General features: G+C 41.2%; 1 protein-coding gene across 2 annotated transcripts in view; it reads left to right on the forward strand.

Moving 5' to 3' along the window:
• The window catches only part of SYNGR1 (synaptogyrin 1), an 88636-nt gene that overhangs the window by 53038 nt on the left and 10696 nt on the right, over positions 1–24902 (forward strand). For both annotated transcript variants that reach the window (XM_053721275.1, XM_053721276.1), the window contains exons 2-3: positions 24204–24441; positions 24668–24813. In XM_053721275.1, coding sequence (XP_053577250.1) covers positions 24204–24441; positions 24668–24813 — 384 coding nt within the window. The remainder of the gene's footprint in view (positions 1–24203; positions 24442–24667; positions 24814–24902) is intronic.

Below are 24902 nucleotides of genomic sequence, written 5' to 3' on the forward strand. Positions count from 1 at the left end.
ATCTATAAGGCACACATAAACTAACGCTGTCTAGTTGTAAAAAAACTGTCAGATAAGAGGTGGCCTTCAAGGGCTTAGAAATTATAATATGAGCCTACCTAGATTTAGCTTTCAACAAAGAATAACAAAAGAACAAAGCAAATTTGATGCTAAAAGTATATTGGAAAGTTGTTTACAATTGCATGCCCTATCTGAATCATGAAAGTCTAATTTTGACTACACTGTCCCTTTTAAGTCTGATACAAAACCCGCCTTTTTGATTTCTATAGTTATGTGCTACTGTCTTCCAAACTAAGGTGAGAAGGAAAAGTAAGCGGTTTCTCTTGCTGTACGCTTGAGTCTAGGTGTGTGTAGAATCTTGTTATTCAGCAGATTTAGTATAAAAGCGCAAGACACTATAAATATCTTTGCAAATTCAGATATTTTTGTGTTACAGTTTTACACTAATATATCCGGGGCCAAACATAGCGAAATTCCGCTGCCTGCGGCCATATCCAACATTCGTTTCTAATCTCTATAATGAAATTCTGCCTAATTTAGTTCCTGCTATGCCTAAAAGCTGCCTACAGCTGCATGCACCAGCATGACGGAATCTGTAGATGTTTGACGGAAAACAGATCAGCATTTAAAACTTTTTTTCTTTCCATATTCTTACACAGAGTCCTCTGATCCAGGACCCTGATATTCAAAACCTTGTCAGACCAACAAGACTGTTTGGGTTCGCCAGGCTCACAGTCTGGCGGTCTGTTAATATATTCTAAAATAGTGAACCTCGTGCTGACGAGTGGCGATGAGTCTCCTATAGGATATAATGGGGATAGCCATTTTTTTTGTTGTCTTTATAGTGTGTTTACACAACATAGACTGTGCATATGATCTGTGTAGTAACACTTCATATTATGCCAATGTATATTCAGGTTCACTAGATTTGTCACTGGGAAAAGTCGCAGCTGAAAAGCAGGCAACACTGATATGGCTGATCGCTAAGGACAAAGCTTTAAATATTGGGGGGGGGGGAAACACGGTAATGTTCCCCCATTAAAATACAGGTTACTCTGACAGAACACCCAGTAAACCACACAACGCCTTTATATTTGTGTCTGCGATCGACTTGTTAATAAAGACAAAAAAATAACAACTTCCTAGTAAAATTATAGAAACCAGGGGGAGACTGCACTATTGAAAACGGTACCCCCATAGAAAGACTAGCGTCATACAGGGTACGTTGTTGGTCATTAAGGGGTTAAGATTGCAATAATTGTGCGTTCTCAATATTCATATTTACATTATTATTCATATTTCACAATATTGCGATTGCACAACCGTGTTTTACATGCACTGTAGCAAATGGGTTTTATATTAATATATATCTATATGTATAAATACAGCTTTTAATAGAAGTGTTTTTACTAATATGTGTATATTGCAAAAATGCTTCTATTGAAATGCACTTGTTTACATTCCAATTTCGTGTGTAACGTCCCTTTAAATACCGGAGTCTAATGTCACCACAGTATGTGAGCATATAGGTACACACATGTATAATTTACCTATATATTTTATTAATGCACTGATTAATATGATCTGGTTTCTTCGGTTACAGAAAACGCACTGATGTTTTACACAGCGAGGTAGAGAGCAATCGCACTGCTGATCTGTGATAGTCACTGGCTGGCAGTAACCAGCGTGTGATTAGTGGGTGAGGGGACCAGGAGAGGGTTTGCTTCCTGAAGGTCACACGCTGAATTCATGTTGTTTTTATCCCCCAATTGAATTACACACAGCAATGTGACCGGCATCTTGTGATACTCATGAGATGGGCTGACTTTGTCCCAGTTTTAACTCTTTCATGTCCGAGCACTAAAGACCCCTTCTGTGGAGTGGAGACCGGAGCACGCAGCCATAATCTTTATATGTCACCAGCCTTTGTTTCTTGCTATATTATGTCCCTGTGTTTTATACGTACCATAGCATTTATCTGCAAAGCATCTTACATGCAGCATTATGGCTAAAACAGCATTATAGCAATTGCAGATGATTCAGAAACTGTTATTCCTTTTTTATTTTCAATCTTTACAGAAAAGAAGTTAAAGCAAATTTATTATAATTTATTGCTAAGTTCTCCTACGGTCAGACAGGGTTGGTTTTGTTTTATTAAAGGATTTATTTAGATAAAGGACCAAATGAAGGAAGATTATATTGATAATTTAGCTCAATAGTTTACACTTATTTACTCCATTTAAGGGGACATGAAACCCAAATTTTTTATTTCATTACTCTGATGGAGCATAGAATTAAAAAAAGGTCTCTTATTTACTTCTATAATGCAATTTGCTTCAATCTCACGCTATTCTTTGTTAAAGGGACAGGAACCCCCATTTTTTTCTGTCAAAATTCTGATAGTACAGTTTTTAGTAACTTTGTATCATCAAATATGCTTCATTCTTTTGTTATCCTTTGCTAAAGGAACAGCACTGCACTACAGGCAGCTAACATCTAGTTAGCCAATCACAAGCAGTGTTAATTTCGTCGCCTAAAACTAGACTAAAATGACTATAAAACTTAAGAAATTCTAATGACTAAAATACGACTAAAACTAAGATGGCATTTTAGTCAAAAGACTATGACTAAAATTAATCAAAATTACATTTCTCCTACATTGGTGTGTCCGGTCCACGGCTTCATCCTTACTTGTGGGAATATTCTCTTCCCTAACAGGAAATGGCAAAGAGAGCACAGCAAAAGCTGCCCATATAGCTCCCCCTCTGGCTCCGCCCCCAGTCATTCTCTTTGCCGCTCTGAACAAGTAGCATCTCCACGGGGATGGTAAAGAGTATGTGGTGTTAGTTGTAGTTTTTTATTTCTTCTATCAAGAGTTTGTTATTTTAAAATAGTGCCGGTTTGTACTATTTACTCTACAACAGAAAGTGATGAAGAGTTCTGTTTAAAGAGGAGTATGATTTTAGCAGCAGTAACTAAAATCGATTGCTGTTCCCACGCAGGACTGTTGAAACCAGAGAACTTCAGTTGGGGGGAACAGTTTGCAGACTTTTCTGCTCAAGGTATGACTAGTCTCTTTTCTAACAAGACATAGTAATGCTAGAAGACTGTCATTTTCCCTTATGGGATCGGTAAGCCATTTTCTTACTCATAACAGAATGAAGGCTTATAAATGGGCTATATACTGGTTGACACTATTGTGGGCTAAATCGATTGATTTATATAATATTTATATGTCTTTTGGAAAACACTTTTGGGAACGTTTTTATTACGCCTGGCAGTTGTTTAGACACCTAATCTAGTCAGGAAGGCCCCTTCACTCTGGTATGCAGAGGGAGGAGGCCTCATTTTCGCGCCTTAGTTGCGCAGTTACTTCTGGAAGCAGTGCATGCAGCTTCATGTGAGAGGATCCTGTGGCCATAAAAACGATTCTAGAAGGCTTATTTCTGTGGTGAATAACCCCCAAGGAAAGGTAAAGCCGCAGCAAAGGCTGTGGCTGGGACTGTAGTGGGTTTAAACTGGTAAATTGAACAATTAGCTCCTGTTTGCTCATTTAAGGGGTTACAGACTTGAAATTTGGTGTGCAATACTTTCAAAGCATTAAGACACTAGGGTGCAAATTTTGTAAAGATCGGATATTTCCTTCATAGTTTTTCAAACATTCAGAAATAAAGTGTACTCTTTTTATTATTTAAAGAGACAGTAACGGTTTTGTTTAAAAACGGTTTTATTGCATTAATAGTCTGCCTAAGTCTGTCTAACATGTCTGTACCTTCAGATAGAATATGTTCTGTGTGTATGGAGGCCAAGGTGGTTCTCCCTTTAAATGTATGTGACAAATTGTGCCATGGCGTCCAAACAAAGTAAGGACAGTTCTGTCACATTTAATAAGGTTGCCCAAGATGATTCTTCAAATGAAGGTAGTGGGGATAGCTCATCATCCTCTCCTTCTGTGTCAACACAAGTTATGCCCGCGCAGGCGACACCTAGTACATCTAGCGCGCCAATGCTTGTTACTATGCAGCAATTAACGGCAGTAATGGATAATTCTATAGCTAATCTTTTATCCAAACTGCCAGCATTTCCCAGAAAGCGTGATTGCTCAGTTTTAAATACAGAGGATGAGCAAGTGTGTGCTGACGATAATTTATCTGTTATACCCTCACACCAGTCTGAATTGGCAGTGAGGGAAGGTCTGTCTGAGGGAGAAATTTCTGATTCAGGAAAAGTTTCTCAGCAGGCAGAACCTGATATTGTGACGTTTAAATTTAAGTTAGAACATCTCCGCGCCCTGCTTAAGGAGGTGCTAACTACTCTTGACGACTGCGACTCTTTGGTGATTCCAGAGAAATTGTGCAAAATGGACAAATTCCTTGAGGTCCCTGTGCACGCTGATGCCTTTCCGATACCCAAGAGGGTGGCGGACATAGTGAACAAGGAGTGGGAGAAGCCAGGTATACCTTTTTGTCCCACCTCCTATATTTAAGAAAATGTTCCCCATTGTCGACCCCAGAAGGGACGCATGGCAAACAGTCCCTAAGGTTGAGGGGGCAGTTTCTACGTTGGCCAAGCGCAGAACTATTCCCATTGAGGACAGTTGTGCTTTCAAAGATCCTATGGATAAAAAATTGGAATGATTGCTTAAAAAGATATTTGTTCAGCAAGGTTTCCTTCTCCAGCCAATTTCGTGCATTATTCCTGTCACAACGGCGGCGTCTTTTTGTTTCGAGGAACTAGAAAATTCGCTCAATAAGGAGACTTATTATTATTTTAGATGCCGCTTTGCAATTGGCAAAATTAGCGGCGAAAAATTCAGGTTTTGCAATTGTGGCGCGCAGAGCGCTTTGGCTAAAATCTTGGTCGGCGGATGTGTCGTCCAAGACAAAACTGCTTAATATTCCTTTCAAAGGTAAGACCCTTTTTGGGCCAGAATTGAAGGAGATTATTTCAGACATCACTGGGGGAAAGGGCCATGCCCTCCCACAGGATAGGCCTTTCAAGGCTAAGAACAAATCTAATTTTCGTTCCTTTCGCAATTTCAGAAACGGACCGTCTCCTAACTCTGCAGCCTCTAGAAAAGAGGGTAACGCTTCCCAGTCTAAACCAGCATGGAAACCAATGCAAGGCTGGAACAAGGGTAAACAGGCCAAGAAGCCTGCTGCTGCTACCAAGACAGCATGAAGGCGTAGCCCCCGATCCGGGACCGGATCTAGTAGGGGGCAAACTTTCTCTCTTTGCTCAGGCTTGGGCAAGAGATGTTCAGGATCCCTGGGCACTAGAAATAGTCTCTCAGGGTTATCTTCTAGAATTCAAGGAACTTCCTCCAAGGGGAAGGTTCCACATGTCTCGCTTATCTTCAGACCAGATAAAGAGACAGGCATTCTTACATTGCGTAAGAGACCTATTAAAGATGGGAGTGATACACCCAGTTCCAACAGCGGAACAAGGTCTGGGGTTTTACTCAAACCTGTTTGTAGTTCCCAAAAAAGAGGGAACTTTCAGGCCAATTCTGGATTTAAAAATTCTAAACAAATTCCTCAGAGTTCCATCATTCAAAATGGAAACCATTCGAACCATTTTACCAACAATCCAGGAGGGTCAATACATGACTACCGTGGACTTAAAGGATGCGTACCTACATATTCCTATCCACAAAGATCATCATCAGTTCCTAAGGTTCGCCTTTCTGGACAAACATTACCAGTTTGTGGCTCTTCCGTTCGGTTTAGCCACTGCTCCCAGAATTTTCACAAAGGTGCTAGGGTCCCTACAAGCGGTTCTAAGATCGAGGGGCATTGCGGTGGCACCTTACTTAGACGACATCCTAATCCAAGCGTCGTCCCTTTCCAGATCAAGGGCTCATACAGACATTGTATTATCCTTTCTCAGGTCTCACGGGTGGAAGGTGAACGTAGAAAAGAGTTCCCTGTCCCCGTCTACAAGGGTTCCCTTTCTGGGAACAATAATAGATTCTGTAGAAATGAAATCTTTCTGACAGAGGTCAGAAAATTAAAACTTCTAAACGCTTGTCAAGTTCTTCAATCTATTCCTCAGCCTTCCATAGCTCAGTGCATGGAGGTAATAGGACTAATGGTTGCAGCAATGGACATGGTTCCCTTTGCTCGAATTCATCTAAGACCATTGCAACTGTGCATGCTCAAACAGTGGAATGGGGATTATGCAGACTTGTCTCCTCAGATTCAAGTAGACCAGTTAACCAGAGACTCACTCCGTTGGTGGTTGACTCTAGATCACCTGTCTCAGGGAATGAGTTTCCGCAGACCAGAGTGGGTCATTGTCACGACCGACGCCAGTCTTTTAGGCTGGGGCGCGGTCTGGGACTCTCTGAAAGCTCAGGGTCTATGGTCTCGGGAAGAGTCTCTTCTCCCGATAAACATTCTGGAACTGAGAGCGATATTCAATGAGCTCCGGGCTTGGCCTCAACTAGCGAAGGCCAGATTCATAAGATTTCAGTCGGACAACATGACGACTGTAGCGTACATCAATCATCAGGGGGGAACAAAGAGTTCCTTGGCGATGAGAGAGGTATCCAAGATCATCAAGTGGGCGGAGGATCACTCCTGCCATCTATCTGCAATTCACATCCCAGGAGTAGACAACTGGGAGGCGGATTATTTGAGTCGTCAGACTTTCCATCCGGGGGAGTGGGAACTCCACCCGGAGGTCTTTGCCCAGTTAACTCAACTATGGGGCATTCCAGACATGGATCTGATGGAGTCTCGTCAGAACTTCAAGGTTCCTCGCTACGGGTCCAGATCCAGGGATCCCAAGGCGACACTAGTGGATGCATTGGTGGCGCCTTGGTCGTTCAACCTAGCTTATGTGTTTCCACCGTTTCCTCTCCTTCCCAGGCTTGTAGCCAGGATCAAACAGGAGAAGGCCTTGGTGATTCTGATAGCTCCTGCGTGGCCACACAGGACTTGGTATGCAGACCTGGTGAATATGTCATCGGCTCCACCATGGAAGCTACCTTTGAGACAGGATCTTCTAGTACAAGGTCCATTCGAACATCCAAATCTAGTCTCTCTGCAACTGACTGCTTGGAAATTGAACGCTTGATTTTATCTAAGCGTGGGTTTTCAGATTCAGTTATAGATACTCTGGTCCAAGCCAGAAAACCTGTGACCAGGAAAATTTACCATAAGATATGGAAAAAATATATCTGTTGGTGCGAATCCAAGGGATTCTCTTGGAGTAAAATTAAAATTCCTAGGATACTCTCCTTTCTCCAAGAGGGTTTGGATAAAGGGTTGTCAGCGAGTTCTCTAAAAGGACAGATATCTGCTCTGTCTGTTTTGTTGCACAAACGTCTGGCAGCAGTGCCAGATGTACAGGCATTTGTACAGGCCTTAGTCAGAATCAAGCCTGTCTACAGACCCATGACTCCTCCATGGAGTCTAAACTTAGTTCTTTCAGTTCTACAAGGGGTTCCGTTTGAACCTTTACATTCCATAGATATTAAGTTACTATCTTGGAAAGTTCTGTTTTTGGTTGCTATTTCTTCTGCTAGAAGAGTTTCTGAATTGTCTGCTTTGCAGTGCTCTTCACCCTATCTGGTATTCCATACAGATAAGGTTGTTTTGCGTACCAAACCTGGTTTTCTTCCAAAAGTGGTTTCCAACAGGAATATTAACCAGGAAATAGTTGTTCCCTCTCTGTGTTCGAATCCAGTTTCAAAGAAGGAACGTTTGTTACACAATTTAGATGTGGTCCGTGCTTTAAAATTTTATTTAGAAGCAACAAAGGATTTCAGACAGACTTCATCTTTGTTTGTCGTTTATTCTGGTAAGAGGAGAGGGCAGAAAGCTACTGCTACCTCTCTTTCTTTTTGGCTGAAAAGCATCATCCGATTGGCTTATGAGACTGCCGGACGGCAGCCTCCTGAACGAATTACAGCTCACTCTACTAGAGCTGTGGCTTCCACATGGGCCTTCAAGGACGAGGCTTCTGTTGATCAGATCTGTAAGGCTGTGACTTGGTCTTCTCTGCATACTTTTGCCAAATTTTACAAATTCGATACTTATGGAGGCTATTTTTGGGAGAAAGGTTTTGCAAGCCGTGGTGCCTTCCGTTTAGGTAACCTGACTTGTTCCCTCCCTTCATCCGTGTCCTAAAGCTTTGGTATTGGTTCCCACAAGTAAGGATGAAGCCGTGGACCGGACACACCAATGTAGGAGAAAACAGAATTTATGCGCTTACCTGATAAATTTCTTTCTCCTACGGTGTGTCCGGTCCACGGCCCGCCCTGGCTTTTTATTCAGGTTTCAAATTTTTTATTTCTGTACACTACAGTCACCACGGCACCCTATATTTTCTCCTTTTTCTCCTAACCGTCGGTCGAATGACTGGGGGGCGGAGCCAGAGGGGGAGCTATATGGGCAGCTTTTGCTGTGCTCTCTTTGCCATTTCCTGTTAGGGAAGAGAATATTCCCACAAGTAAGGATGAAGCCGTGGACCGGACACACCGTAGGAGAAAGAAATTTATCAGGTAAGCATAAATTCTGTTTTTAGTCAAAAGACTATGACTAAAACTAAATCAAAATTTGCTGACAAAAACATTTTATGCAAGGTGTTATAATCAATCCATATCCAATTACTTCTCTTTTGTAAAATTTATGAAACTTAATTTTATTAAATTTTAAGAAAAATAAAGACATGTTCTATACCACAACAGTTAAATCTGTTAAATCTGTATTGCATGTTCAAACCTTAAAGTGCCAGTAAACCATAAAAAAAATGTTATATAATTCTGCACATAGTGCAGAATTATATAACATTATAATAGCGCAACAGCAGTTATTTTTTTAAATTCAAAGGGGAAATTTGGTTTTACAATGTTTGCGCTATTATAATGTTATATAATTCTGCACTATGTGCAGAATTATATAACATTTTTTTTATGGTTTACTGTCCCTTTAATACCATAAATAAAAACAGTTTAATAAACCTTTACTCCAGGAGTATATATTGAGTTTCGAAGTTCTAGAGCAGTGTTAATATCGTTGGCGAAAATTTTTCGAACCTGTGAACAATCAATTGATTCTTCCTATAGAAATAAGCATAACCTATGAATATGGGTTTAAGTTATGCTGTGCCTGTGCTAGCTGCAGAAACTTTTGTTGTGTTGAGTTACTTGATACTTGTTTTAATTATTAACAGAGAACTGTTAAAGTTTTTATATTGTTTAAATAATGCATTACACTTTAACTACACCCCTTAGATTTTAGTAGACTAGTCGACTAAATCTACTGGAGATTCAGTCGACTAAAACTAGACTAAAACTAAAACAATTCAGATGACTAAAATACGACTAAAACTAAAATGGCATTTTAGTCAAAAGACTAAAACTAAGACTAAATTGAAACTTTCTGTCAAAATTAACACTGATCACAAGAGACAAATGTTTGCAGGCACCAATCAGCAGCAGCTCCCACTAGTGTAGGATACATGCGTATTCTTTTCTTTCATGTAATTAGCAAGAGTCCATGAGCTAGTGACGTATGGGATATACATTCCTACCAGGAGGGGCAAAGTTTCCCAAACCTCAAAATGCCTATAAATACACCCCTCACCACACCCACAATTCAGTTTTACAAACTTTGCCTCCGATGGAGGTGGTGAAGTAAGTTTGTGCTAGATTCTACGTTGATATGCGCTCCGCAGCAAGTTGGAGCCCGGTTTTCCTCTCAGCGTGCAGTGAATGTCAGAGGGATGTGAGGAGAGTATTGCCTATTTGAATGCAGTGATCTCCTTCTGAGGGGTCTATTTCATAGGTTCTCTGTTATCGGTCGTAGAGATTCATCTCTTACCTCCCTTTTCAGATCGACGATATACTCTTATATATACCATTACCTCTGCTGATTCTCGTTTCAGTACTGGTTTGGCTATCTGCTATATGTAGATGAGTGTCCTGGGGTAAGTAAGTCTTATTTTCTGTGACACTCCTAGCTATGGTTGGGCACTTTGTTTATAAAGTTCTAAATATATGTATTCAAACATTTATTTGCCTTGACTCAGAATGTTCAACTTTCCTTATTTTCAGACAGTCAGTTTCATATTTGGGATAATACATTTTTCTTACCTTAAAATTTGACTTTTCCCTGTGGGCTGTTAGGCTCGCGGGGGCTGAAAATGCTTCATTTTATTGCGTCATTCTTGGCGCGGACTTTTTTGGCGCAAAAATTCTATTTCCGTTTCCGGCGTCATACGTGTCGCCGGAAGTTGCGTCATTTTTTGACGTTATTTTGCGCCAAAAATGTCGGCGTTCCGGATGTTGCGTCATTTTTGGCGCCAAAAAGCATTTAGGCGCCAAATAATGTGGGCGTCTTATTTGGCGCGAAAAAATATGGGCGTCACTTTTGTCTCCACATTATTTAAGTCTCATTTTTTATTGCTTCTGGTTGCTAGAAGCTTGTTCTTTGGCATTTTTTCCCATTCCTGAAACTGTCATTTAAGGAATTTGATCAATTTTGCTTTATATATATGTTGTTTTTTCTCTTACATATTGCAAGATGTCTCACGTTGCATCTGAGTCAGAAGATACTACAGGAAAATCGCTGTCAAGTGCTGAATCTACCAAAGCTAAGTGTATCTGCTGTAAACTTTTGGTAGCTATTCCTCCAGCTGTTGTTTGTATTGATTGTCATGACAAACTTGTTAAAGCAGATAATATTTCCTTTAGTAAAGTACCATTGCCTGGTGCAGTTCCTTCAACATCTAAGGTGCAGAATGTTCCTGATAATATAAGAGATTTTGTTTCTGAATCCATAAAGAAGGCTATGTCTGTTATTTCTCCTTCTAGTAAACGTAAAAAATCTTTTAAAACTTCTCTCCCTACAGATGAATTTTTAAATGAACATCATCATTCTGATTCTGATGATTCCTCTGGTTCAGAGGATTCTGTCTCAGAGGTTGATGCTGATAAATCTTCATATTTATTTAAAATGGAATTTATTCGTTCTTTACTTAAAGAAGTACTAATTGCTTTAGAAATAGAGGATTCTGGTCCTCTTGATACTAATTCTAAACGTTTAGATAAGGTATTTAAAGCTCCTGTGGTTATTCCAGAAGTTTTTCCTGTTCCTAATGCTATTTCTGCAGTAATTTCCAAAGAATGGGATAATTTGGGTAATTCATTTACTCCTTCTAAACGTTTTAAGCAATTATATCCTGTGCCGTCTGACAGATTAGAATTTTGGGACAAGATCCCTAAAGTTGATGGGGCTATTTCTACCCTTGCTAAACGTACTACTATTCCTACGTCAGATGGTACTTCGTTTAAGGATCCTCTAGATAGGAAAATTGAGTCCTTTCTAAGAAAAGCTTATCTGTGTTCAGGTAATCTTCTTAGACCTGCTATATCTTTGGCTGATGTTGCTGCAGCTTCAACTTTTTGGTTGGAAACTTTAGCGCAACAAGTAACACATCGTGATTCTCATGATATTATTATTCTTCTTCAGCATGCTAATAATTTTATCTGTGATGCCATTTTTGATATTATCAGAGTTGATGTCAGGTTTATGTCTCTAGCTATTTTAGCTAGAAGAGCTTTATGGCTTAAAACTTGGAATGCTGATATGGCTTCTAAATCAACTTTACTTTCCATTTCTTTCCAGGGTAACAAATTATTTGGTTCTCAGTTGGATTCCATTATTTCAACTGTTACTGGTGGGAAAGGAACTTTTTTACCACAGGATAAAAAATCTAAGGGTAAAAACAGGGCTAATAATCGTTTTCGTTCCTTTCGTTTCAACAAAGAACAAAAGCCTGATCCTTCATCCTCAGGAGCAGTTTCAGTTTGGAAACCATCTCCAGTCTGGAATAAATCCAAGCCAGCTAGAAAGGCAAAGCCTGCTTCTAAGTCCACATGAAGGTGCGGCCCTCATTCCAGCTCAGCTGGTAGGGGGCAGGTTACGTTTTTTCAAGGAAATTTGGATCAATTCTGTTCACAATCTTTGGATTCAGAGCATTGTTTCAGAAGGGTACAGAATTGGTTTCAAGTTAAGACCTCCTGCAAAGAGATTTTTTCTTTCCCGTGTCCCAGTAAATCCAGTAAAAGCTCAAGCATTTCTGAAATGTGTTTCAGATCTAGAGTTGGCTGGAGTAATTATGCCAGTTCCAGTTCCGGAACAGGGGATGGGGTTTTATTCAAATCTCTTCATTGTACCAAAGAAGGAGAATTCTTTCAGACCAGTTCTGGATCTAAAAATATTGAATCGTTATGTAAGGATACCAACGTTCAAGATGGTAACTGTAAGGACTATCTTACCTTTTGTTCAGCAAGGGAATTATATGTCCACAATAGATTTACAGGATGCATATCTGCATATTCCGATTCATCCAGATCATTATCAGTTCCTGAGATTCTCGTTTCTGGACAAGCATTACCAGTTTGTGGCTCTGCCGTTTGGCCTAGCTACAGCTCCAAGAATTTTTACAAAGGTTCTCGGTGCCCTGCTGTCTGTAATCAGAGAACAGGGTATTGTGGTATTTCCTTATTTGGACGATATCTTGGTACTTGCTCAGTCTTTACATTTAGCAGAATCTCATACGAATCGACTTGTGTTGTTTCTTCAAGATCATGGTTGGAGGATCAATTTACCAAAAAGTTCTTTGATTCCTCAGACAAGGGTAACCTTTCTGGGTTTCCAGATGGATTCAGTGTCCATGACTCTGTCTTTAACAGACAAGAGACGTCTAAAGTTGATTACAGCTTGTCGAAACCTTCAGTCACAATCATTCCCTTCGGTAGCCTTATGCATGGAAATTCTAGGTCTTATGACTGCTGCATCGGACGCGATCCCCTTTGCTCGTTTTCACATGCGACCTCTTCAGCTCTGTATGCTGAAGCAATGGTGCAAGGATTACACGAAGATATCTCAATTAATATCTTTAAAACCGATTGTTCGACACTCTCTAACATGGTGGACAGATCACCATCGTTTAATTCAGGGGGCTTCTTTTGTGCTTCCGACCTGGACTGTAATTTCAACAGATGCAAGTCTCACAGGTTGGGGAGCTGTGTGGGGATCTCTGACGGCACAAGGAGTTTGGGAATCTCAGGAGGTGAGATTACCGATCAATATTTTGGAACTCCGTGCAATTTTCAGAGCTCTTCAGTTTTGGCCTCTTCTGAAGAGAGAATCGTTCATTTGTTTTCAGACAGACAATGTCACAACTGTGGCATACATCAATCATCAAGGAGGGACTCACAGTTCTCTGGCTATGAAAGAAGTATCTCGAATTTTGGTTTGGGCGGAATCCAGCTCCTGTCTAATCTCTGCGGTTCATATCCCAGGTGTAGACAATTGGGAAGCGGATTATCTCAGTCGCCAAACGTTGCATCCGGGCGAATGGTCTCTTCACCCAGAGGTATTTCTTCAGATTGTTCAATGTGGGAACTTCCAGAAATAGATCTGATGGCGTCCCATCTAAACAAGAAACTTCCCAGGTATCTGTCCAGATCCCGGGATCCTCAGGCGGAGGCAGTGGATGCATTATCACTTCCTTGGAAGTATCATCCTGCCTATATCTTTCCGCCTCTAGTTCTTCTTCCAAGAGTAATCTCCAAGATTCTGAAGGAATGCTCGTTTGTTCTGCTGGTAGCTCCGGCATGGCCTCACAGGTTTTGGTATGCGGATCTTGTCCGGATGGCCTCTTGCCAACCGTGGACTCTTCCGTTAAGACCAGACCTTCTGTCACAAGGTCCTTTTTTCCATCAGGATCTGAAATCCTTAAATTTAAAGGTATGGAGATTGAACGCTTGATTCTTGGTCAAAGAGGTTTCTCTGACTCTGTGATTAATACTATGTTACAGGCTCGTAAATCTGTATCTCGAGAGATATATTATAGAGTCTGGAAGACTTATATTTCTTGGTGTCTTTCTCATCATTTTTCCTGGCATTCTTTTAGAATACCGAGAATTTTACAGTTCCTTCAGGATGGTTTAGATAAGGGTTTGTCCGCAAGTTCTTTGAAAGGACAAATCTCTGCTCTTTCTGTTCTTTTTCACAGAAAGATTGCTATTCTTCCTGATATTCATTGTTTTGTACAAGCTTTGGTTCGTATAAAACCTGTCATTAAGTCAATTTCTCCTCCTTGGAGTTTGAATTTGGTTCTGGGAGCTCTTCAAGCTCCTCCGTTTGAACCTATGCATTCATTGGACATTAAATTACTTTCTTGGAAAGTTTTGTTCCTTTTGGCCATCTCTTCTGCCAGAAGAGTTTCTGAATTATCTGCTCTTTCTTGTGAGTCTCCTTTTCTGATTTTTCATCAGGATAAGGCAGTGTTGCGAACTTCTTTTGAATTTTTACCTAAAGTTGTGAATTCCAACAACATTAGTAGAGAAATTGTGGTTCCTTCATTATGTCCTAATCCTAAGAATTCTTAGGAGAAATCGTTGCATTCTTTGGATGTTGTTAGAGTTTTGAAATATTATGTTGAAGCTACGAAATCTTTTCGTAAGACTTCTAGTCTATTTGTTATCTTTTCCGGTTCTAGAAAAGGCCAGAAAGCTTCTGCCATTTCTTTGGCATCTTGGTTGAAATCTTTAATTCATCTTGCCTATGTTGAGTCGGGTAAAACTCCGCCTCAGAGAATTACAGCTCATTCTACTAGGTCAGTTTCTACTTCCTGGGCGTTTAGGAATGAAGCTTCGGTTGACCAGATCTGCAAAGCAGCAACTTGGTCCTCTTTGCATACTTTTACTAAATTCTACCATTTTGATGTATTTTCTTCTTCTGAAGCAGTTTTTGGTAGAAAAGTACTTCAGGCAGCGGTTTCAGTTTGAATCTTCTGCTTATGTTTTTCGTTAAACTTTATTTTGGGTGTGGATTATTTTCAGCAGGAATTGGCTGTCTTTATTTTATCCCTCCCTCTCTAGTGACTCTTGTGTGGAAAGATCCACATCTTGGGTAGTCATTATCCCATACGTCACTAGCTCATGGACTCTTGCTAATTACATGAAAGAAAACATAATTTATGTAAGAACTTACCTGATAAATTCATTTCTTTCATATTAGCAAGAGTCCATGAGGCCCGCCCTTTTTTTGTGGTGGTTATGATTTTGTATAAAGCACAATTATTCCAATTCCTTATTTTATATGCTTTCGCACTTTTTTATCACCCCACTTCTTGGCTATTCGTTAAACTGAATTGTGGGTGTGGTGAGGGGTGTATTTATAGGCATTTTGAGGTTTGGGAAACTTTGCCCCTCCTGGTAGGAATGTATATCCCATACGTCACTAGCTCATGGACTCTTGCTAATATGAAAGAAATGAATTTATCAGGTAAGTTCTTACATAAATTATGTTTTTCAGCTATGGAAACCAATAGAACAAAGCACATTTGAAAATAGAAGCGATTCTAAAAGTGTCTTAAAATGACCTGCTCTATAAGTTTATATCTTCAGGTTGGTAAACTGCATGTAGATTTCTTCAGCTCTTTATACCAGTAAACGCTGCTGCCATCTAGTGTTCTTGCATATGTATAACATTGTTAAACGTATTCTTGCAAAACTGCTTCTGAATTGTGCACCAGACACATGCGTGCTCCTCAGCTTACCTACCTGCTGTAAATAAATCACACTAAGAGAATGAAGTAAATATACTAGAAGTCAGTTGCAAACTTTGATAAAAGTGTTTGCTCTGTCTGAATCATGAAAGAAAACACCTTGGTTCTCATGTTGTTGTTGTTTTGTGTTGGTAAATCAGGCACACTGGTGTAGGTTTATGCATTGCTCTGACCATTGCTCATGAGTAGAAGTTTCATGCAAACTCCTGCACTCACTGCACATGCTCAGTAGCCAGTGATTGACAGGCGTGCTGTGAACAAACAGCTGTAATTGTTGATTAAAATGGCAAATATGATCAGTTTAATACAAATAGGAGTTGTCTTTGTGTAATATAAGCACGTACTATTTAGTAGACAGCGCTGCGTGATGAATAAATGTTTTACCATTGAGTACAGAGACTTCTGGATACGCTCGTGTAACAGGTGTTCTGCCAGAGGATATGAGAGGTGATTTAAACAATATGGTGACACAAAACATGATGCAGATCACAGCTGCCGGACATATGTAGTCTGTCTATATTCATGTGTGATCCAAACCCAGGAGTCTTCATTAAAGACTCAACAAATAGCGTCATGATGACTAATGAAATCCAACCAGTATTTTGCTCAGTATTCCAGCTTCATCATATATGATTTATGCTCCCTGGGTCTGTACAGTGTCATTGTGCCTGGGGGCCATTGCTCTGCTAAATCGATATGAGTGCACAAAGGACACACTGTGAATTAGGGCAAGCAGTGTTTGTATGGAAATGTCCCTTTTAATCTACAAACACCAGGTGCCAGGGAGCAACAGTCCTATAAAATCTGACTTCTGTGAACTATATTTTTGCTTATTCTACAAATATTGCTCAAATACTCTTGTCTGGCTGCTAAAAAAAAATGTGCAAGCGGCTGCATAATATTATGGCTGGATTACAAGACTGGTGTAATTTTATCAACCCCTTTCTTAAAGGGACACTAAATGTATCAGTGTTCTCCACAGAAAATGTCAGCCGGGTTGGGGCAGTGTAATACTATGTAAAATTATAAAGATTTCAGCTATTCAAGGCACAAATTAATTGCATAAATAAAAAAGAGAGAAGCGCTCAACCTGGGAACGAACAATAGCATAATAGCTTGTTCTATGGCTAGTTACCACCCAAGAAGCAGCCTCTTTTTGCTCAACGTGTGCCTTTCACAGAGAAGAACTTTCCGGAAGCATATCAGTCTGATCCTGACTTCACAGTACAGTCCAGCCCGAAATACCAGGCAATCCCTCTCTGAACGAGAGAAACGGCAAAACCCCAGACGTACGTTTCGGCCTATTGTGGGCCTCGTCAGTGAGGTGCAGCCATATCCCTCTAGGCACACTGAGCAACGGGTCCACGTCTGGATTCCCGCATCACACTTAGAAAGACTTCCCCAAGTGTCATTATTTGCATAAATAAAAAGAGAGAAGCGCTCAACCTGGGAACGAACAATAGCATAATTGCTTGTTCTATGAAATTAAATTGCATATTTTTAAATAATTTTATGATAATCTGTTCAATAGGCATTGGAAAATGTTAATTTCTCCAACATAGGTGTGTCCGGTCCACGGCGTCATCCTTACTTGTGGGATATTCTCTTCCCCAACAGGAAATGGCAAAGAGCCCAGCAAGGCTGGTCACATGATCCCTCCTAGGCTCCGCCTACCCCAGTCATTCTCTTTGCCGTTGTACAGGCAACATCTCCACGGAGATGGCTTAGAGTTTTTTAGTGTTTAACTGTAGTTTTTATTATTCAATCAAGAGTTTGTTATTTTAAAATAGTGCTGGTATGTACTATTTACTCAGAAACAGAAAAGAGATGAAGATTTCTGTTTGTATGAGGAAAATGATTTTAGCACCGTAACTAAAATCCATGGCTGTTCCACACAGGACTGTTGAGAGCAATTAACTTCAGTTGGGGGAACAGTGTGCAGTCTCTTGCTGCTTGAGGTATGACACATTCTAACAAGACGATGTAATGCTGGAAGCTGTCATTTTTTCCCTATGGGATCCGGTAAGCCATGTTTATTACGATGGTAAATAAGGGCTTCACAGGGCTTATTAAGATTGTAGACTTTTCTGGGCTAAATCGATTCAGTTTTAAAACATATTTAGCTTTGAGGAATCATTTTATCTGGGTTTATTGATATTATAATATCGGCAGGCACTGTATTAGACACCTTATTTCTCTGGGGCTTTCCCAAAGCATAAGCAGAGCCTCATTTTCGCGCCGGTGTGGCGCACTTGTTTTTGAGAGGCATGGCATGCAGTCGCATGTGAGAGGAGCTCTGATACTTAGAAAAGACTTTCTGAAGGCGTCATTTGGTATCGTATTCCCCTTTGGGCTTGGTTGGGTCTCAGCAAAGCAGATACCAGGGACTGTAAAGGGGTTAAAGTGTTAAAACGGCTCCGGTTCCGTTATTTTAAGGGTTAAAGCTTCCAAATTTGGTGTGCAATACTTTTAAGGCTTTAAGACACTGTGGTGAAAATTTGGTGAATTTTGTACAATTCCTTCATGTTTTTTCGCAATTGCAGTAATAAAGTGTGTTCAGTTTAAAATTTAAAGTGACAGTAACGGTTTTATTTTAAAACGTTTTTTGTACTTTATTATCAAGTTTATGCCTGTTTAACATGTCTGAACTACCAGATAGACTGTGTTCTGAATGTGGGGAAGCCAGAATTCCTGTTCATTTAAATAAATGTGATTTATGTGATAATGACAATGATGCCCAAGATGATTCCTCAAGTGAGGGGAGTAAGCATGGTACTGCATCATTCCCTCCTTCGTCTACACGAGTCTTGCCCACTCAGGAGGCCCCTAGTACATCTAGCGCGCCAATACTGCTTACTATGCAACAATTAACGGCTGTAATGGATAATTCTGTCAAAAACATTTTAGCCAAAATGAACCCTTGTCAGCGTAAGCGTGGCTGCTCTGTTTTAGTTACTGAAGAGCATGACGACGCTGATATTAATATCTCTGAAGGGCCCCTAACCCTATCTGAGGGGGCCAGGGAGGTTTTGTCTGAGGGAGAAATTACTGATTCAGGGAACATTTCTCAACAGGCTGAACCTGATGTAATTGCATTTAAATTTAAGTTGGAACATCTCCGCATTCTGCTTAAGGAGGTATTATCCACTCTGGATGATTGTGAAAAGTTGGTCATCCCAGAGAAACTATGTAAAATGGACAAGTTCCTAGAGGTGCCGGAGCTCCCAGAAGCTTTTCCTATACCCAAGCGGGTGGCGGACATTGTTAATAAAGAATGGGAAAGGCCCGGTATTCCTTTCGTCCCTCCCCCCATATTTAAAAAATTGTTTCCTATGGTCGACCCCAGAAAGGACTTATGGCAGACAGTCCCCAAGGTCGAGGGAGCGGTTTCTACTTTAAACAAACGCACCACTATACCCATAGAGGATAGTTGTGCTTTCAAAGATCCTATGGATAAAAAATTAGAAGGTTTGCTTAAAAAGATGTTTGTTCAGCAGGGTTACCTTCTACAACCAATTTCATGCATTGTCCCTGTCACTACAGCCGCATGTTTCTGGTTTGATGAACTGATAAAGGCGCTCGATAGTGATTCTCCTCCTTATGAGGAGATTATGGACAGAATCAATGCTCTCAAATTGGCTAATTCTTTCACCCTAGACGCCACTTTGCAATTGGCTAGGTTAGCGGCTAAGAATTCTGGGTTTGCTATTGTGGCGCGCAGAGCGCTTTGGTTGAAATCTTGGTCGGCTGACGCGTCTTCCAAGAACAAGCTACTAAACATTCCTTTCAAGGGGAAAACGCTGTTTGGCCCTGACTTGAAAGAGATTATCTCGGATATCACTGGGGGTAAGGGCCACGCCCTTCCTCAGGATCGGCCTTTCAAGGCGAAAAATAGACCCAATTTTCGTCCCTTTCGTAAAAACGGACCAGCCCAAAGTGCTACGTCCTCTAAGCAAGAGGGTAATACTTCTCAAGCCAAGCCAGCTTGGAGACCAATGCAAGGCTGGAACAAGGGAAAGCAGGCCAAGAAGCCTGCCACTGCTACCAAGACAGCATGAAATATTGGCCCCCGATCCGGGACCGGATCTGGTGGGGGGCAGACTCTCTCTCTTCGCTCAGGCTTGGGCAAGAGATGTTCTGGATCCTTGGGCGCTAGAAATAGTCTCCCAGGGTTATCTTCTGGAATTCAAGGGACTTCCCCCAAGGGGGAGGTTCCACAGGTCTCAGTTGTCTTCAGACCACATAAAAAGACAGGCGTTCTTACATTGTGTAGAAGACCTGTTAACAATGGGAGTGATTCATCCTGTTCCACTAAGAGAACAAGGGATGGGGTTCTACTCCAATCTGTTCATAGTTCCCAAAAAAGAGGGAACGTTCAGACCAATCTTAGATCTCAAGATCTTAAACAAGTTTCTCAAGGTTCCATCTTTCAAGATGGAAACCATTCGAACTATTCTTCCTTCCATCCAGGAGGGTCAATTCATGACCACGGTGGATTTAAAGGATGCGTATCTACATATTCCTATCCACAAGGAACATCATCGGTTCCTAAGGTTTGCATTCCTGGACAAACATTACCAGTTCGTGGCGCTTCCTTTCGGATTAGCCACTGCTCCAAGGATTTTCACAAAGGTACTAGGCTCCCTTCTAGCGGTGCTAAGACCAAGGGGCATTGCAGTAGTACCTTACCTGGACGACATTCTGATTCAAGCGTCGTCCCTTCCTCAAGCAAAGGCTCACACGGACATTGTCCTGGCCTTTCTCAGATCTCACGGCTGGAAAGTGAACGTGGAAAAGAGTTCTCTATCCCCGTCAACAAGGGTTCCCTTCTTGGGAACAATTATAGACTCTTTAGAAATGAGGATCTTTCTAACAGAGGCCAGAAAAACAAAACTTCTAGACTCTTGTCGGATACTTCATTCCGTTCCTCTTCCTTCCATAGCTCAGTGCATGGAAGTGATCGGGTTGATGGTAGCGGCGATGGACATAGTTCCTTTTGCGCGCATTCATCTAAGACCATTACAACTGTGCATGCTCAGTCAGTGGAATGGGGACTATACAGACTTGTCTCCGAAGATACAAGTAAATCAGAGGACCAGAGACTCACTCCGTTGGTGGCTGTCCCTGGACAATCTGTCTCAAGGGATGACGTTCCGCAGACCAGAGTGGGTCATTGTCACGACCGACGCCAGTCTGATGGGCTGGGGCGCGGTCTGGGGATCCCTGAAAGCTCAGGGTCTTTGGTCTCGGGAAGAATCTCTTCTACCGATAAATATTCTGGAACTGAGAGCGATATTCAATGCTCTCAAGGCCTGGCCTCGGCTAGCGAGGACCAAGTTCATACGGTTTCAATCAGACAACATGACAACTGTTGCGTACATCAACCATCAGGGGGGAACAAGGAGTTCCCTAGCGATGGAAGAAGTGACCAAAATCATTCTATGGGCGGAGTCTCACTCCTGCCACCTGTCTGCTATCCACATCCCAGGAGTGGAAAATTGGGAAGCGGATTTTCTGAGTCGTCAGACATTGCATCCGGGGGAGTGGGAACTCCATCCGGAAATCTTTGCCCAAATCACTCACCTGTGGGGCATTCCAGACATGGATCTGATGGCTTCTCGTCAGAACTTCAAAGTTCCTTGCTACGGGGCCAGATCCAGGGATCCCAAGGCGGCTCTAGTGGATGCACTAGTAGCACCTTGGACCTTCAAACTAGCTTATGTGTTACCGCCATTTCCTCTCATCCCCAGGCTGGTAGCCAGGATCAATCAGGAGAGGGCGTCGGTGATCTTGATAGCTCCTGCGTGGCCACGCAGGACTTGGTATGCAGATCTGGTGAATATGTCATCGGCTCCACCTTGGAAGCTACCTTTGAGACGAGACCTTCTTGTTCAGGGTCCGTTCGAACATCCGAATCTGGTTTCACTCCAGCTGACTGCTTGGAGATTGAACGCTTGATTTTATCGAAGCGAGGATTCTCAGATTCTGTTATCGATACTCTTGTTCAGGCCAGAAAGCCTGTAACTAGAAAGATTTACCACAAAATTTGGAAAAAATATATCTGTTGGTGTGAATCTAAAGGATTCCCTTGGGACAAGGTTAAGATTCCTAGGATTCTATCCTTCCTTCAAGAAGGATTGGAAAAAGGATTATCTGCTAGTTCCCTAAAGGGACAGATTTCTGCCTTGTCGGTATTACTTCACAAAAAGCTGGCAGCTGTGCCAGATGTTCAAGCCTTTGTTCAGGCTCTGGTTAGAATCAAGCCTGTTTACAAACCTTTGACTCCTCCTTGGAGTCTCAATTTAGTTCTTTCAGTTCTTCAGGGGGTTCCGTTTGAACCCTTACATTCCGTTGATATTAAGTTATTATCTTGGAAAGTTTTGTTTTTAGTTGCGATTTCTTCTGCTAGAAGAGTCTCAGAATTATCTGCTCTGCAGTGTTCTCCTCCTTATCTGGTGTTCCATGCAGATAAGGTGGTTTTACGTACTAAACCTGGTTTTCTTCCAAAAGTTGTTTCTAACAAAAACATTAACCAGGAGATTATCGTACCTTCTCTGTGTCCAAAACCAGTTTCAAAGAAGGAACGTTTGTTGCACAATTTGGATGTTGTTCGCGCTCTAAAATTCTATTTAGATGCTACAAAGGATTTTAGACAAACATCTTCCTTGTTTGTTGTTTATTCAGGTAAAAGGAGAGGTCAAAAAGCAACTTCTACCTCTCTCTTTTTGGATTAAAAGCATCATCAGATTGGCTTACGAGACTGCCGGACGGCAGCCTCCCGAAAGAATCACAGCTCATTCCACTAGGGCTGTGGCTTCCACATGGGCCTTCAAGAACGAGGCTTCTGTTGATCAGATATGTAGGGCAGCGACTTGGTCTTCACTGCACACTTTTACCAAATTTTACAAGTTTGATACTTTTGCTTCTTCTGAGGCTATTTTTGGGAGAAAGGTTTTGCAAGCCGTGGTGCCTTCCATTTAGGTGACCTGATTTGCTCCCTCCCTTCATCCGTGTCCTAAAGCTTTGGTATTGGTTCCCACAAGTAAGGATGACGCCGTGGACCGGACACACCTATGTTGGAGAAAACAGAATTTATGTTTACCTGATAAATTTCTTTCTCCAACGGTGTGTCCGGTCCACGGCCCGCCCTGGTTTTTTAATCAGGTCTGATAATTTATTTTCTTTAACTACAGTCACCACGGTACCATATGGTTTCTCCTATGCAAATATTCCTCCTTAACGTCGGTCGAATGACTGGGGTAGGCGGAGCCTAGGAGGGATCATGTGACCAGCCTTGCTGGGCTCTTTGCCATTTCCTGTTGGGGAAGAGAATATCCCACAAGTAAGGATGACGCCGTGGACCGGACACACCGTTGGAGAAAGAAATTTATCAGGTAAACATAAATTCTGTTATTAGCTCATTTTAGCTTAATATACATATTGGCTTAAATATTAGCAAGGTGGTCAATAAAATAAGCTGGGTGGTGCATCCATTAAGGAAGTCTTGGGGAGAACACTCTATCACCCATTCCAATGTATATTAAACACTGCATGTATTACATAGTTGATCTGAAAAGTTACAGAAAAACACAATGTAAACAGAAGTCCTTTGTGTGATGTGTAATATACAGTGTGTACTGCGATGGTTATGTACATTGCACAAAAGCTATACGCTTAGTGCCCCTTAAAGTGTTTCCACATATTGATCAGGCTTCTCTGTTCAAAGAGACAACTTTTTGGATAATATTAATCTTTATTTAGCTCAATATATAAAATGTATTGAATGTTGAAATATAAAAAGAAAAGTAAATATGCTGGTCTAATTTCGAGTTCACCAGACCGCACATATGGTACAAAACCCTCCCCATGCCTGTGCCTGGGCTGCTGTTTCCCAGTACACACCTCTGATGTATGCAATTTCTACCTTATCATTTGCTTCTTCCCGTATGAGGTGGCCCTATGTTGCAGAAAGAGCTCTATTAATGTTAAAATATTTTGGTGTATAAAAAAGGTAAAACTGTTTTTAAACTAACAGGAAGTGCATGCATGTGCACAACTCATCCAAACAGACAGCTTACTCACTGACAAATGATAGCTCCCTCTGGTGGTGGACAGTGAAACACCCCACAAACATAAAAACAAAACTTTTATTCAGAACAGGAACATCCATTTAAAAACCAAAAAATAAAAATCTATAACACAGCGTAAAATGCCTTTATTCTAGCGGCAGAAAAAACATGACTTTTATATGCTTATTAAAATCAACCTCTGTTTATACTGTTACGGTATTCTTCTACATTTTACAGCAAAACTTGCCACAAGGCCAGTGAATCCTACCCCTGCTCGACGTGCTTTCTTCACATTTTGTCTAACATCTGTAAAAACTCCAAATCCCACGCACCACCTGCTATAAGCAACGACCTGTTCCCCCTTCTGTATAGATAAACTGGTAAAAAGCTGATTTTAAAATGAATAATGCAGAATAGATTCATTATAAAGGACCCTGGCATGGAGTTCTTTAAACACATCAAACATTTACTTTATCATGTTTTGTTGTAACATCATTTTAAATACAGTTTCAGGTAACATCTTTCTTTCTTCTCTTGCTACAGGTTTTTTCCATAGTGGTATTCGGCTGCATAGTCAATGAAGGGTATGTTAATCGCTCAAATGAGGAAGAGGAGCACTGCATCTTTAACAGGAACCGCAGTGCATGTACTTACGGTGTGTCTGTAGGGGTGTTGGCGTTCCTCACCTGCTTGGCGTATCTGGCTTTGGACATCCACTTTCCTCAGATAAGCAGTGTCAAGGACCGCAAGAAAACAGTGCTGTCTGACATTGGTGTGTCAGGTGAGCACACACTGCTACACTTTATGTTTGTCCTATCAACCTTTAACCCAACCGTCTGACTCCATTTGTCACTTGCACTCACTTTTTTTCCTGATGTCTATTGTGAACATTCATGTTTATATCTTTGTATGTTCAGTTTAGGCAGTCACCCCCCGCCCCCCAATCTGTTGCTGCTACTCTTTTTATACAGTTATTCCATCCCTTTTATATTCTCTTCTTGTTTTAGCTGCATGGGCCTTCTTTTGGTTTGTTGGTTTCTGCTTCCTGGCCAACCAGTGGCAGGCTTCTAAACTAGAGGACAATCCGTTGAATGAAGGTGCAGATGCTGCTCGTGCTGCCATCACTTTTTCATTCTTCTCCATTTTCACATGGGTGAGTAGAGTATCCTTGTTTTTTACCCTTTGGATTATACATGTTGGTCTAGCAGCCGTATTCATCTAAACACTTAGTGTGGTGTCTGT

This window comes from Bombina bombina, chromosome 7 (assembly GCF_027579735.1).
Source record: "Bombina bombina isolate aBomBom1 chromosome 7, aBomBom1.pri, whole genome shotgun sequence".
In the NCBI taxonomy this organism is placed as follows: Eukaryota; Metazoa; Chordata; class Amphibia; order Anura; family Bombinatoridae; genus Bombina; species Bombina bombina.